Source organism: Grammomys surdaster, unplaced genomic scaffold (assembly GCF_004785775.1).
Source record: "Grammomys surdaster isolate TR1022 unplaced genomic scaffold, NIH_TR_1.0 133, whole genome shotgun sequence".
Taxonomy (NCBI): domain Eukaryota; kingdom Metazoa; phylum Chordata; class Mammalia; order Rodentia; family Muridae; genus Grammomys; species Grammomys surdaster.
The window spans coordinates 1,111,251-1,126,884 of NW_021604591.1; the positions used below are offsets into that span (position 1 = coordinate 1,111,251).

The following is a 15,634-nucleotide window of genomic DNA, read 5'->3' on the forward strand; positions in this document are numbered from 1 at the left end:
AGTAGCCAGAGCACATCCCCCACCCCCCATGCCTGTATACACAGAAGACCTAGGTCCCATTCTGGGTGCTTCCATCCTTTGCTGCATGGTATTCTTTCCTTCTTTTAAGGTGCTAGTGTACCCCATCTTGCCTTACATCTGCATCTCTATGTAGGTTTTCTTGGGTTCCCAGTGGTCCTTTGTTTCTGTTGGGGTGCTTATGTTATTGAGTTTATGGTGGTTTACACTGTGCCTCAGGTACAAACAACACTGAATTATGATGGTTGGTCTCTTGGGCCCCTGGTTCTCCCACCCTTTATCCCTGAGGACCTCCATCCATCCTGGAGCATGTACACTCTTGATACCATAAACCTCTCTGTGGGTCACCAGGACTGCTGTTGCCAGGAACCATCAATATCTGTAGAGTACCAGCTACCTGGGATCACAATGGCTCGAATCTCCACCAATCTGGTGTCTTTGGCACTGAACCTTTTTAAGATGACAGAGAGCTGGCCCTTAACAGCAAATGCACACTTCCTATCCTCAGGGAATACAAATGAACTTGAGACTGACCAGCTGTCACTGACACTAGGATGCTGAGGCAGAGGGGAACTAGAAAGCTTCAGCTCTGATCGTCTCAGGATGGCGTTTGGTGGAAGGAAGCTCATTCTGCACTCAGAATGGCAGGAAAGTCCGCAGTCCAAACCTCCTTCAAGTCTCCTGGGGATTTAGACTCTTGGGCTTTGAGAAAACTCCAGTGAACACTGTGCACATAAAGACACAGGGGGAAAGAAAAGTCACAAGCTCCTGCTCTGCCACTTGACCTGGATTTTGGTTGTTTTGTTTCCTTAGTGTCCTGTAAGGCAAAGCACACACACACACACACACACACACACATACACACACACGCATTCATCAAGTGTTATGACTTGAACTAGAATGGTCCCCAGTTGGTGGAACTTTTTCTACTTTCACATCAAATATCTGAAATGGTTAACCCAGTCCACATTTTAAACCACGCTGTGTGCCGACAGGAGTGGGCATGGTATTCACCTCTGAGCAACCCCTAGAGTTCCTGCAGGTACCCTTGTCCAGGTCTATTGTGTGCTGGGCACAAAACAATGGGAAAGTGAGAATGGCGACAGCAGGTCTGTGAGGGCCACCTAAACCCCTTGCCAAGGAGCAGGTACACTCAGCACTGAGGCTGTTGTTTCGGAGCCCACAGACTTGGGTTCTTGCTTGTAGCAAGTGAGGTAAAGGGAGTGCCTCGAGGTCTACTTTCCTCCTAGCAGGTGCATGCAGGGACCAAAGTGGGCACTGGAGGGGACTAACTGTGACAGGACACAGGCTGTGGGCTGGAAGGGCCAAGGAGATGTGCTGCAGCTTCCCACCAGAATAATGACCCTTGAGCCATCCCAGGAGCCCCTCCCTTCCAGGTTAGTTCTGTGGGGATCACAACCTCAGATGGACTTTGGCTCTCAGCCTCGTTACAACCCAACTCTTTCACTGGGGTCTGTGATTATCAAACACCCAGGTGCTAGCCAATGAGACCTCTACCGGGGTAAGCCCAGGGTGAGTTGCACTGTCCCAAGGTTCACCTAACAGGTATGTCTTGGGCTTCAGGCAGGACCAAGAATCTTGAGCAAGAGATGGTATAACATGAAGAAGCCATGAAGAGAGATGGCAGCCTTCCACAGGAGTAAGAGCTATCGCAGACCTTGCCTCTCCATGTTAGTCTTGTGAGGATCACAAACAAGTGGACGAGAGTGCTTTCCTCTGTCACATTCCAGCTCTTGACCTCTGGTTTATGATTATCCAGGAGCCAGCCAATTAAGCACTAGACCAAGTCTATTTCCCAGAGGTGGGGCAGGTCCTGGCAGGTTCTGGATGTCATCAGTGACTGAGACCGTTCTGGACACTCAGCTGTAGTAGCAGCTAAGAGGACAGAGAGACAAGGTTGGTGTTTCTGGGTGTCTAGAGTTCCACAGTCTTCCTGGGTGTTCAAGGGTAGGGTGCTTGGGACTTGAACCTTGCCTTTTAGTGGATTGAATCTTTCTAACCAGGGGAAGAAGATTTACTGAAACTTGCTATTGGGAGCATGGGATTCTGGTATTTATAAATCCTGAAGAGGAAACACAACTGGGAACCACATCTTCCGTCCAGGGGTACCATCTCAATGTACCACAGATCAGGGAGCCTGTAACTGGGTAAGGAGAGAGGCGGAAAGAGGACTGTACATGTCTATGCTGTAACAAGCATGTGGTATTAAATCCCCAAATCACCCCAGAAACCAGGTATTATTTTATCCTGAGCAGTAAACAAGCGCACACAGGCTCAGAGAGGTTGACATGCCCAGGTTCACTCCACTTGGCAGGGGAGGAATACAGGGTGTAATCTTCTGGAAACTGACACCTTCTCCCTCCTGGGTGGCCATGGAAATCTATGGGGCTGGAGGCTGGGAGCTGGATGGTGAGTAGAGGTTTAGAAGATGCATCTGGCTTCCTTTGTCTCCTATAGGGCTACGAGGCAGCAATATAAACAGATCTGGTGTCTCTCGTGGATGCTGAGATTTGAGACGAAGTTTTCCCATGGCTTCTTTTCACATCCGCCAATTCCAGGAGAAGGATTACAAACAGGTTGTGGATGTCTTCTCCAGGGGCATGGAGGAACACATCCCCACAGGCTTCCGCCACCTGCTGACACTGCCCCGCACCTTCCTGCTCTTAGCTGGGGCGCCCCTTGCCGTAGTCCTGGTGTCTGGCTCCTGGCTCCTGGCTGTTGCCTGCGTCTTCTTTCTGCTCCTCTTCTTGTTGTTCCTTGCCAGCCGACCCTGGAAGAACTATGTGTCCAAATGTTTACGCACAGACATGGCCGACATCACCAAATCCTACCTGCGTGTTCATGGGTCAGGTTTCTGGGTGGCTGAGTCTGGGGGTCAGGTGGTAGGTACAGTGGGTGCTCTGCCAGTCAAGGATCCTCCATTAGGGAGGAAGCAGCTGCAGCTCTTTCGCCTGTCTGTGTCCTCACAGCATCGAGGACAGGGGATAGCGAAAGCGCTGGTCAGAACTGTCCTCCAGTTTGCACGGGACCAGGGCTACAGTGATGTTGTCCTTGATACTGGCCTTTTGCAGCATGGTGCTGTGACTCTCTACTACAGCATGGGCTTCAAGAAGACAGGTGAATCCTTCATGGACATAATCACATGGCTTGTGGATGTTTCTCTAATTCATTTCATATACCCACTCCCTTCTGCTCAGAAACACGAGTTGTGATTATTCTCTGTGTATCTGTCAGCCTCTAGTTCACTGTGCTATAGGAACAAATGACTGCCATATTGCAGTGGACAAATCACACAATTGCCTTTGTTGTTCTCATTGTATTCCTGCCTGTTTGATGGTCAGTAAAGAGCGAGGACAAATGAAGTGCTGTGACGCCTTTCAAACAACTTCTGACAGAGGGGCAGCACTGGCCACTACTGGTTCAATGGGATGGTTTTCATGGCCCGACTAACATGTGTAGTTCCTGCTGGCACTGGTTAGACTCAGCCTATGGGCCAGTGTGAGTCTCTGGAGGATATGTGGGCCCAGAAAGAGGATGTGGGATTGGAGACTATAATTTCACCTCTACTACTTCTTGCAACTGAACCTAGACCCATCCTGCATCCTAAAGATCTGGAGCTCAAGAAGTGTAGGTGTCCCAGGCATGATAATTCCATCCTACAAGTCTTCAGTACATTGCCAGACTTCGTGCTGTTTCATCTCTACCACGGCAGTGCCATTAGGTGTATAGGTGTCCAGGGTTCCCTCATACAATCGCTTGTGACACGCAGGAAGCACCAGGGCTATTTCAGCCTGTCATTTCATTCTGGTCACAGATATCTCTTCTGAGGGATTTGATGGGTGACTGTCATCCTGCCAACTTGCCTTGTCACAGGCCCATTTATCTTCTTGAAGTCCCTTTGCCAAGTCATGGAGTGCTTCCAAACCCGAGTAACTTCTCACCTGGGACTATGGGCTACACTCTGGTCCATAGTTTGGTCCCACACAGTGCTCTTTGCCCTTCCCTGCCCTGCAACAAGCCTGCCCTTCCCTCTTGAGTGCCATCCCTTCTTTAGGCCTGCTTCCCTGTGCTTGTCTGACAACTCAGCCATCCATTTCTGCTCTCTGTCCATTCCATCCAGGCCACTGTCCAAACCAAGTGACTTATCGACTCTTGATATCTGCAACAGCGTCATACTCAACTGCAGGCCTCTCAAGACAGCCTGGTATCAAGGAAGTATGGGGTTTGCCTTCCTGAGTCCCCTGCTCTCCTCATGCAGTAGGGTCAGGGCTTCCAGGGACAGCTCCAGAGACAGAGAGCTGGGCCTGGTGATATGGCTTAGTGGTTAAGAGCAATGACTATTCTTACACAAGATCTGGATTCAATTTCTAGCCTACATGATGGCTTACAACCATTAACCATTCAGGGGATCTGGTGCTTCTTCTTCAGGGGCATCAGGCATGCTCTAATGATCCCTGTCCTTTGAAATACATATGCAGTAGCATGAAAATGTTTTTAAGCATTTAGGATACACATGGACCGTGGATAGTGGAGATCAAATGGCAGCTATAGGGAAATGAAAGAAAATGAAAGCTTCCATAGTGACATGATGGGGAGACTTGGGTGCCTGAGGACAACACCTACAGCTCCAGTTCCTCACTGGTGTGGATCCTCAGGGCCTGGGCTTTTGCCTCTGATGTGTAACTTTCCCTGTGGAGGCATGAAGATACATCCAGATACTGCAATGATGAAAGAAATGAGTCCTTCCATGCTCTCTGATGAGCCAGTGTACTTATTGGCCTTTCTTAGAGCATCATGGGTACTCAGGCAATTACATAACCAAAAGCCCACCCAGACTTGGTAATGACTGATGAGAACTCACTGGAAGAGTTCCTGCAGACTACTGCATGGCAAAGGGTCTGTTCTCCTTGGCAATTGTTAACTGCTTATAAACCATTAGAGATGGGCCTCTGAGTCTTTAAGATTTTTTAGGATTTCATGATTTTCCCCTTTGCTTCCACAAAGGGGATGGGGTGAGGTGGGGTGGAGGAAACTGTTTAACACAAGCGTGAACATCAATGTCTCTGTCCCACAGCAAGTACCAATCTGGGTGCATTTGTTCTGGAAAGTTCTGTGTTCAGAAATATGGGATCGGTATTTGAGATGTTATGTGAAGGAACTCTAGGGAGAGTTGGAGTCAAACTCTTACAGTTGTGTTCCTAGCTGCTTGTTCTCTGAGGCCAAATCTACATAGTCCGGTAGGTAAGGCTAGCTCTGCTCTTCTAGGAAGGTGCAGAGGAGAGGCCTATGCTGTGGGGAACCTACACCCGCATCTGCATGTATAAATTTCATCAAGAAATAAGAAAAGGATTTAGAGCATTCTAAAAGCACAGTAAGAGCTCAAAAAAAAAAAAAAGAAAAAGAAAAAGAAAGAGATCAAGAAAGCTTAAAGACCTGTGTGTCCAATTCTCTTAGGGAACTGGAGGACAGTATCCAGATCTACTGGAAAGTGCAGCCTTGGAGGTTGGTGAAGTGGAGTGGAGACAGGTAGAATCCCGAAACCTATTGACCAGCCATTCTAGCTGAATCAGTGAGCTGCAGGTTCATTGAGAGATCCTATCTCAAAATTGATCAAAGAGTGACACCTGACATCCATCTGGGGCAAACATAAACATGTGATATGTACGGATGTACCTACATGCACTACATGTGTACATCACAACACACACACACACACACACGCACGCATCCCAGCTGAGGGCTCTCTGTGTAGGCCTTTTCTACTCACCATAGTAGGGCAATACTGTGCGTTCCAGGGAGCTTAGGTTCCAGTTTGCAGCCTCAGTAAGGATTGAGCAGTTCAGAGATGACTGAAGAATGATAATTAACCCCAGGAACCGACTAACTGTCTGAATAACCACTAAGACAAGAAGAGGAGGTGCTATTAGCCATTACCCAGAAGAGCTAAGGAAATGGCAGGGGCCCCATTGGGGACGAGATTAGGAAAAGGCAAGTGTTTAGAGCCAAGTGTTATACACCCTGCCTAGGGTCCAGCTCCTGTCCAGGACCTATAGATGTCACAAACACCAGAGCCTTTGCTGATCTCAGGCCTCATTCCTTGTGGAGGTTCACATGTGTCCCTGGGGACTCTTGACCACTAGGAAGATGAAAGGGAACTCAGAGACTCTCATGCAGTTCAGATAGGATCTGAGCACAACTTGATAAGGTGACCTTTTATGATGTTCCAAACACCTTGGCCCTGTCATTGGTCTTAATCTTGTCTTGTTTGTGAATCAGGCTTGACTGAGTAAAAGCCTATGCGAGGGAGGGGTAAGACATAAGATCCCACTGTTTGAGGCTTGTGAGAGTTTTCCTGATCAATGGCATTAGTTCTGGAATTCTCTATCACAGCCCCTTCTCCATCTTGTACCCAGATGAAACTGACATATTCTTCCTGCCATGGTCATCTTCATCAGATCCCAGGGGAAGATCCCAGACTCAGACAGTGCCACAATACAAAACAATTCCTTCTAGCAGTTCAGTCTCCTATGTTTCTCTCTAACTTCTCCCCAAACCGAGGTCCATCCTGAGACATTCCCCTGTGTTATGTTGCCAGTCTTTTCTGGTACAGGAAGGAACAGGCTAGCACTTAGCCTTCTAGGAGGTCAGAACCACCTAGTAGGTGGCCATCTGAAAGAAGATACTCAGATCCTTGAGAAGTCAGCACGTGTATACAACTAAAAGAGGCTTTGTCGACTGTTAAGAGAAATACATATCTCCAAGAAGAGGAAACTTTTTTTAATTTAATGTTTTTATTTGTTCATTTTACATCCCGTTCACTGCCCCTACCTCCTGCTCACCTCCTCCCATCCCTCCTCCCCTTCTTCTCTGAGTGGGTGGGGGCCCCTCTGGGTATCCCCCCACCCTGGCACTTCAAGGAGGCTAGGCACTTCCTCTCCCACTGAAGCCAGACAAGGCAGCCCAGCTAGAAGAACATATCCCTCCTCCATTCCAGTTGTTTGGGATTCACATGAAGATCAAGCTGCACATCTGCTACAGATGTGCGGGGAGGTCTAGATCCACCCTGTGTATGTTCTTTGGTTGGTGGTTCAGACTCTGAGAATCCCGAGGGTCCAGGATGGTTGAGTCTGTTGATTTTCCTGTGGAGTTCCTATCCCCTTAGGGGCTGCAATCCTTCCTCCTATTCTTCCATAAGAGTCCCCAAGTTCCATCCACTGTTTGGCTTTGGGTGTCTGTCTGAGTCAGCTGCTGGGTGGAGCCTCTCAGAGGACAACATGCTCCTGTCTGCAAGCACAACAGAGAATCATTAATAGTGTCAGGGATTGGTGTTTGACCATGGCTGGGTCTCAAGTTGGGCTGGTTATTGCTTGGCCATTCCTTCAGTCTCTGCTCGCTCCTTCATACCTGCATTTCCTGTAGACAGGATAAATTTGGGGTTGAAAGTTTTGTGGGTAGGTTGGTGTCTCTATTGTTCTACTGGAGTTCCTGTCTGGCTATAGGAAGTGGCCTGAGAAAAGGAAACTTTTAATGCTCCAGGAGTCAGGAGAAAGGGTGCTATGAAGCAAATATAAGCAAAGAATATAATGATATCCATGCATTGAAATAACATAACAAAATCCAGCTTTATATGCTTTTAAAAACATAAATAAAAAGACAATGTCCTAAGCACTGGGAGAATAAACAATTGTTTTCTCTACCTTAAAACAATAACAGAGGCTGGGCGGTGGTGGCGCACGCCTTTAATCCCAGCACTTGGGAGGCAGAGGCAGGCGGATTTCTGAGTTCGAGAGTTCGAGGCTAGCCTGGTCTACAGAGTGAGTTCCAGGACAGCCAGGGCTACACAGAGAAACCCTGTCTCGAAAAAACAAAAACAAAAAAAAAACAATAACAGAGACGTCCACTTCTTTGTTTTTCTTTTTGACTTATCCTGCTTCTGAGACCACTGTTCCTAGACTTCCTTGTCAGATGTCTAGGACATCAGGGATATGTTGATTATTCATCTTCTACTTCTGAGACAAATATCCATGTTGTCAATTTGTGAGGAAGAATGTTTTATTTTGGCTCACAGATTCAGAGAGTTCTGCCCAGGGTTCTTCAGCCCTATCAGTTTGGCCTATGGTAAGGAGACTGTCGTGGTGAGGTGCTTCTGGTTATAGCATGTCTTAAATACAAATAGAGGATGGTTTGCTGCATTCATAACAACTACACCACTAATAAGCCAGCAACTAGTTGGAAGTGTAAAATTGTTGACCTAAGGTAGCCTGAAAGTAGAAAGAGAAAGGAACAGATTAGAGACCTAGTATAACCTTCTAGGACCCATCTCCAATGATTGTCTCCTAAAGAATCTACAACCTCCCAACAGTGTCACCAGCTGGTGACAAAGCCTTCAATAAAGGCTCCAGTTCTAAACTGTTATATAAGCCCAACACTAAGACTATAAATGGATTTTTCTCTTACTAATTACTGAAATCATTAGCTTGGTTAGTATATTTTAGAAATCTGCATGTTCATTTTCAGAAAAGATCATAACTCTGAGGAAGTGGAGCTAGCTCAGATAGCTTAAGGTCCTGGATTGTTCATATTGTCACCTTACTCAGGTAACTTACTTTAGGTGGGCTGGCCAAGACTAGTTGAGTCTAAAGAAGGCTGTCAGAGTGATCACCAGACAGTCTCGGACTTCATTGTAATCTGCATTCCCATGATACCCCCTCCATCCCCAAGACAGTGGACTTTGCCACGGTGAGGAAAGAACTGGACAGGAAGGAAGCAGAAGGAAGTGATATGCAAATTCCCAGCGAGGAAATGGACTTCTCTGTCTTTATTGGTCCACCCCTCTCCACTCTTGCTGGACAGCTCTCATCTCCAGATCAACAGTGGACAGAGAATGTACCCCACTTCTATTCTTGGCCAAGAATACACAGCTCCTTGGTTGCTCAATCAATATTCAGCCTTCCCAATGGCTCCATAATTCTGAAGGTATAAACAGACAGACAGACTGGGTTGTCAAATGTCCAAAAGAGAAAGAGCTTAACTTTTTAATCATAAACACCTAAAAAATCCAGTATGTAGAAAATTAACTCAGAAATTTGGTACAGGCACATCATCAACAGATGATGTGGGATCTGGCTGAAGTTAGTCCTGCTCATATTTCCGTAAACATGATCTTTAGCACTGAGAAGCATCTGAGCCTTGAGCACACTTGAGCACAAAGTCTACTCTACCCTCTGCTATGCTTGGAGATTTCAAACTCCCTAAAAGTGGTTTTGGGGTGCTTTGTTTCACACACACACACACACACACACACACACACACACACACACACGTCTTCATGTTCATATCATAATCCTCAGGTCTTGAAGAATTTCTCTCCTATCCAGGGGCAGAGAAGCCTTCTCAGCCAGTTTCTTCCAGACAGGTTTATATCCTGGTCCAAGACTAGAGTCCTGGGTTTGGTTGGAAACTTCCAAACTCAGGGCTGGACTGAGAGGACAGGCACTGTAGCCAGTTCCCATCTCAGTGTTATGAATGTCCTTGCCCTGCTGAACTGTGCTAGGACACTCCAGTTACTCTGTACATGTTGTCAAAATCAAACACAAATCACTCTAATCAATTTTCCTAGCCAATAAATAAGTCAATAAAAAAATTCAGTTGACTATAAGGGAAATATATCAAGGTCATGTGCCCTAACGCAAGAAATATCAAAATTCCTGCTAGAACCACCCTGGCACAAAGGCCACCACAGCCGAACCACTCTGCCATGTCACCTGCCTGGTGACTGTCAGTTTAAGATGGGAGTGGTGTCGTTGTGACTATTGATCCTTGAGCTGCTTTTTTAATCACTGTGGTCAAGAGTTGCTGTTTCACTGCCTTATGTAATCCTCCCTGGGATCCTTAAACCCTCTTCTGCCTAGCTCGTTGGAATGCTCATAGGGTTTCCCATGCCATACAGACAGGGCAGTAGTGCTCTGTGATTCCTCACTGACCTTTGCTCATCTGTTTTTTAAAGACTTTAAAACTGTGTGTGTGTGTGTGTGTGTGTGTGTGTGTGTGTGTTTATAAGCATGTGCACATGCACTCTCTTGAAGCTGGAGTCACAGGCTGTTGTGGGCCACCTAAGACATAGGTTCAAGGATCCCATGTCTTCTGGAAGAACGTGACTCCTGAGAGCTTCTTTTTCTACAGGTACCTTCATTTATATTCCCTTAGTGTTATTTTCCCAGTTCTTCCAGATGTTTTCACAAATTCTTATTATACTCGAATGTTAGTACTATATGAAGAGATGATTTTTTTTAAAGAGGATAGGCAAGGTCTCTGAAGGTTCACTGCTGCCCCTTTCAAGAAAACATCACTTGGTCTAGTGATTCAGTGGTTAAAGAGACACTAAAAATGAATTAGCAATGTCTAATAACAGTGAGGGAAGATTCTGTGGTGGTCTGAATAAGGATGGTCCCAACAGACTCGTATATTTCCATCCTTGACTACCATGGAGTGGAACGGTTTGAGAAGGATTAGGAGGTGTGGCCTTATTGGAGTAGGTATGGCCTTGTTCAAGGAGGTGTGTCACGCACGGGGTGGGGGGCTTCAAAAGCTCGTGACAGGGCCAGTCTGTCTCTCCTCCTGCTGCCTGCAGATTGGGATGGAAAGCTCTCAGCCACTGCTCAGCGCCATGCCTGTCTGCTTCCCACTGTGATGACCATGGACTAACCTTCTAAAACTTTAAGCAAGCACCTAATTAAATACCTTCTTTTTACAAGGGTTGCCAGAGTCGTGGTGTTTCTTAACAGTAAAGAGCACTGACCCAGACAGCCAGATGCTGGGAGCACAAAGGTCTTTTTGGCCACAGATCACTAGGAAAACCAGGACTGTTCAACAGACAGGAGCCTCTCCTCAGTGGAGCAGATGAAAATGCCTGTTTTCCTGCCCAGAAAGCTGAGAGTGGATACTGTTAATGACTTGGTGACCTTTATTGCTATCTGTAGCACCAGACGTCACCCACTTTTTGCTATAGAGGGTGACCTCCCCAAGAATGTTTATCTCAGAGTCTATCCCTAGCTCCCAGTTAACAGAACCCATCCTTAGGGGAAATGTCACATGTACTTTATGGCCTGCTGACCTCTATGCTATCTTGGTCAGAGACCACAATAGAGTCTAGTCTCTTTAGCTATAGAGCCGCTGCCTTTGTGACCACATGTACTTTGTTTCTAAGTAGTCACATTGTAAGCTTTACTGTGCACCTGGAAGGGGACTGACTGTTGCCTGGAATCTTTTCCCGAGATTGCACTGTGTGTTAAATATGCTGACAATGAACTGTCTGCCACCGGACTCCCTGAGTCTTACCCAGGTTGGTGAAATCAGTCTGAACGGGATTTTCATTCTCATCTCTTCTGGGTTCATTTCCCTGCCTGAGCAACTGCAGGGGCTCCTTCAGCCGCCCTTGAACAGGTTGTCCTGAGAGGAATAACAAAGGACGCTGGGCAAGCCACAGAAGTCAGGCCACTAAGCAACATTTGTCCATGCCTTGTGCTTCAGTTCCTGCCTCCAGGTTCCTGCCCTACTTTAACTCCTGCCTTGGCTTCTCCCAGGGATAGACTTCGAATGGAATGTATAATCCAAATAAACCTTTTTCTGCCCAAGATGGGTTTTGGTCATGGTGTCTATAACAGCAATAGAAATCAAACTAGAATAAGGGGCTCTTCAATGTCTCAATGGTTGAGATCAAATGCCTTCCAGAAACTCACAGGCACAGCTTCTGGTGTTCTGTCAACCTCTTCCTTAGGCCTGCTTGAGCCTGTCATCTGGATATGGCTACAATACTAATGAAAAGAATATGTGCAACCCAGCAGGTACCTCCCAACTACAGCTCAGTTCGGACCTAACGATGAGATGGAGAAGCAGGAAGGCAGTGTTGGAGCTGCCAGGATCCATTTTTTTATGTATAGGTACAGCTTAGGCAGGGAGAAAGGCCGAAGTGAAGTTCATCTTTTGATTATAGGAGACCAGACCCTTCCCCAGGATGTGTCAGCCAATAGTGAGTTCCACAGTCCTTGAGCTGATCCAGCAGATGTGCACAGGGGAGCACAGTACACCTCAGGAAGGCTACGTGTGCCTAGTGAGAGGTGTGTGTGGTGAGGTGGAAGAGAGATGGCAGTCTTTCTGTGAGGGTTATCTCAAAGCCAGCTTCTCTTCCAAAAGCTCACAGGCACAGCTTCTGGTGTTCTTTTCCTTAGGCCTGCATGAGCCTGTCATCTGGATAGGGCTACAGTAATCCTATGGTGATTGCAAATCAAATGAACAAGGACTCTTACCACTATCATATTCCAGCCCTTGACCTTTGGTTTATGATTACTCAAGAGCCAGCCAATGAGGTGCCAGGCTGAGTCTGCTCCCCAACACTCAGGCAGGTTCTAGAGTATTTTCTTTGGATGTCATCTGGAGGCTGAGGCTTTCCTGAACACTTTCAGCTCTGAGACACCAGGTGAGAGGATAGAGAGTCAAGGCTGGGCAGGAGGTCTCTTGTGGACCTGCAGTCTGACAACCTTCCTGGGGATTCAAGGGTGGGGTGATGGAGATGACCTCTTGCCCTTTAGGCAGATTAAGTCATCCCAACAAGGCAGAAGAGGGTTTTCTGAAACTTGCTCATGGAAACATGGGATTCTGCTGTCTACAGACCCTGAAGAAGAAACCAATAGCTGGAGACACCACCTCCTCCTTCCAGTGTGCCATATTAAGGTATCAAAACACCAGAGAACCAGTTTACTGGGTTAGGAGGGCAGAGGGAAAGGGCCAAATCATGTCTCTGCTGCATACAGATCACCATAGTAAATCCTGAAAGCAACCTAGAAACCAGGTGTTATTTTCTGTGTTCTACGATAAACACATGCAGGCTCAGAGAGGCGCAGTGACATGTTCACGGTCATTTGGCTAGAACCTGGGGATTAATCAGGTGTTGCTGGCCCAGTGCTTTTTCTCAGTGGTATTCTGCATTCTCTTGTGTGATACAAGAAGACACACCCTTGGGCAAAGTTTACATGGCTCCTGGGAGGCTGGGGGCAGGGTGGAGGGTGCAGGAATTCATGTGATGAATTCCTCTCTCTCTCTCCCGCAGGACTCAAGGAAGACGTGAAGAAAGGTCTAGCTCTCTCTTGTGATTGCTGATATTGGAGACCCACAAGTCCCCCCATGGCTCCTTATCAGATCCGCCAGTACCAGGAGAGGGACCACAAACAGGTTGTGGACTTGTTCTCCAGGGGCATGATGGAGCACGTCCCCACCACCTTCCGTTATGTGCTGCTGCTGCCCAAGACCCTCCTGCTTTTATTTGTGATGCCTGTGGCCATAGTCCTGGTGTCTGGCTCCTGGCTGCTGGCTGTTGTGTGCTTCTTCTTTCTGCTCCTACTCCTGCGGCTCCTTGCTAGACAGCCCTTCAAGGAGTATGTGGCCCTGTGTTTGCAGACAGACATGGCTGACATCACCAAGTCTTACCTGAATGCTCATGGCTCCTTCTGGGTGGCTGAGTCTGGGGGACAGGTGGTGGGCATGGTGGGGGCTCTGCCGGTCAAGGATCCTCCATTAGGGAGGAAGCAGCTGCAGCTCTTTCACCTGTCTGTGTCCTCACAGCATCGAGGACTGGGGATAGCGAAGGCACTGGTCAGAACTGTCCTCCAGTTTGCACGGGACCAGGGCTACAGTGATGTTGTTCTTGAGACCAGCATCATACAGCAAAGTGCTATAGCCCTCTATGAGGCTATGGGATTCCAAAGGACAGGAAACTACTTAGAGACCGGCATTATCAAATGGTTAATTGAATTTTCTATAATTCATTTCACATATCCTTTTCCTTCTGCTCAGAAACATGAATTATAATCTTATTTCTTACCATATAGGTCAGGTTCCAATTACTGTACTGTAACAAATAATAAAAGCATATTTTTCATGCTTACCGGATTACTATCTATTTGACAATGTTAGGGTGACAGAGTTGAGACAATAAAAGCATTGTTTCCACTAAAGTCACTTTCCTAAAGGTGGCAGGTTGGTGGTCACTGATGAAGTGGAACTGGTTTTCATGACCTGAACAGGATGTGTGGCCCCTACTGGCATAGGCAAGACCCAATCCCATGGACTAGTATCAACAAGTGGGGTCCAAGCATGGAGTGTTCCCCCAGGTCCAGAAAGAGGATGTGTGACAAGAGAGTGTCCCAGACATACAGCTCTTGGGTCTAAGGCTGGCACCAGTCTCTGTCCCAAGCAACAGAACTTAGGTGTCTTAAGCTTGACCTTGCCATCCTGCAAGACTCAAATATGTGGATAGGGGCCCAGCCTTAGTACTGCTGCCCAAGACACTGCTTCTCTTCCTTACAGCTTCATCTCCAGCACTGGACTGTCATTTGGTGTCTTGTAGTGAGATTTTGGGTTCTTTAAAAACCACAGAAATGTTATAGGAATATGTTTTTGTTTTAACCCTATGTATGGGATATGTGGCTGCTTCAGATTATCCACAGCAGCTGACTATGATTTGCCTCGTGCTCTGGCAGGAGCATAATTTTGTCAGCTGTAAATAATTTCTGCAAATGTATGGTATTTGGAATTCTGGGGATTCTTGGGAGGGTATATAAGTACCAAAGCCCCAAGAGGGTTGTGGATGTTGCTGCTGTTCTTGCTGCTGCTTCTGCTACTGCTCCTCCTGCTGCTCCCCCTGCTGCTCCCCCTGATGCTCCTCCTGCTGCTCCTCCTGCTGCTGGTTGATGGTTGGTGGTTGAACGTATCCCCACAATGAAGATCAAAGTTGCCCCAAGGATCTTGGTACCTCCTAATCAGCAAGAAGTAGTCTAATGGTATCAACACCCCGTTACCCTTCTAACCTTTCTCTCCTATCTTGTGTTGGAGGGTTGTAAGGGATAAGGCTGGAGTAGGGTGGCAGAAAAAGGGAACCCATAAAGTACCCAACAGATACTCCAGCTACAGTGGCTTTCATTGTATCACTTCAAACCCAGTGGGTCCTTCAATCAAGGACGTCTAGGTTCCCTTTATTTGGTAACATTGATCTCCAGGCAGTACTAAGGCTACAATTGCCCAGCCATGGCATTGCATCCTGCTGGTAGCTGTCTCCCAGGGACCTGACTGACAACTCCCTGCTGTCCTGCCAACTGACCTTGTCAGCTTCATTTTACTTCATGTAGGCTCTTTGGCAAAAGATGGAATGATTCTAAGTCCAAGTAACTTGCTTCTAGCAGCAGGTGCCTCTCATGTGCCATGCACAGTTCTTGCTCCTTGCTGTGTTGCCGAGCACCAGTGGCCTCCACAGCCCTATGCCCTCCTGTCTCTCATAACTCAACCATCCAAGTCTGTTCCCTCCTAACCAGCCCACTGTCCATGGTGTGTATGTTTACCTTGAGCCCTGCATCAGTTGAATTTTCTATTGCAGACCCTTTAAGACAGCCCTGTGCACCAAGGAAGGTGCCGAACTTGCCTTCCCAAGTCTCTTTCTCTCTCCGCTTGCACCATATTTTCCCGTGCAGGACATAGGACATAGGCACTGGGAGCACCCATGAGGGGTTCTGGTGGGCACTGGGAGCACCCGTGAGGGGTTCTGGTG

At 47.3% G+C, this 15,634-nt stretch overlaps 3 protein-coding genes across 6 annotated transcripts in view; all 3 read left to right on the forward strand.

The window, feature by feature from the left end:
* The first annotated feature begins 1,625 nt into the window (after positions 1-1,625).
* LOC114616880 (N-acetyltransferase 8) lies at positions 1,626-3,401 on the forward strand. 2 transcript variants are annotated; one of them, XM_028762372.1, is made up of 3 exons: positions 1,626-1,935; positions 2,043-2,186; positions 2,497-3,401. In XM_028762372.1, exon 3 carries the CDS (start codon positions 2,568-2,570, stop codon positions 3,249-3,251), a length of 684 nt encoding a protein of 227 aa, XP_028618205.1. In that variant the 5' UTR covers positions 1,626-1,935; positions 2,043-2,186; positions 2,497-2,567; the 3' UTR covers positions 3,252-3,401. The 2 variants fall into 2 exon arrangements, with proteins under 2 accessions (XP_028618205.1, XP_028618206.1); XM_028762373.1 differs by lacking the exon at positions 2,043-2,186.
* LOC114616878 (probable N-acetyltransferase CML5) lies at positions 2,509-13,902 on the forward strand. Of its 3 annotated transcripts, none has more exons than XM_028762370.1 (3): positions 2,509-2,615; positions 12,627-12,768; positions 13,145-13,902. In XM_028762370.1, exon 3 carries the CDS (start codon positions 13,219-13,221, stop codon positions 13,900-13,902), a length of 684 nt encoding a protein of 227 aa, XP_028618203.1. In that variant the 5' UTR covers positions 2,509-2,615; positions 12,627-12,768; positions 13,145-13,218. The 3 variants fall into 3 exon arrangements, with proteins under 3 accessions (XP_028618203.1, XP_028618202.1, XP_028618204.1); XM_028762369.1 differs by lacking the exon at positions 2,509-2,615 and adding an exon at positions 12,466-12,514; XM_028762371.1 differs by lacking the exon at positions 2,509-2,615 and adding an exon at positions 12,468-12,514 and having other exon boundaries at positions 12,631-12,768.
* Positions 13,178-15,634, forward strand: part of LOC114616881 (N-acetyltransferase family 8 member 3-like) — a 10,766-nt gene continuing 8,309 nt past the window's right edge. The window contains exon 1 of the mRNA XM_028762374.1: positions 13,178-13,266. The gene's annotated coding sequence lies outside the window, so the exon portion shown is untranslated. The remainder of the gene's footprint in view (positions 13,267-15,634) is intronic.

Excerpts from the sequence above, each read along its gene's own strand:
- LOC114616880 (XM_028762372.1), top strand. The coding sequence starts at position 2,568 with ATGGCTTCTTTTCACATCCGCCAATTCCAGGAGAAGGATTACAAACAG.
- LOC114616878 (XM_028762370.1), top strand. The coding sequence starts at position 13,219 with ATGGCTCCTTATCAGATCCGCCAGTACCAGGAGAGGGACCACAAACAG.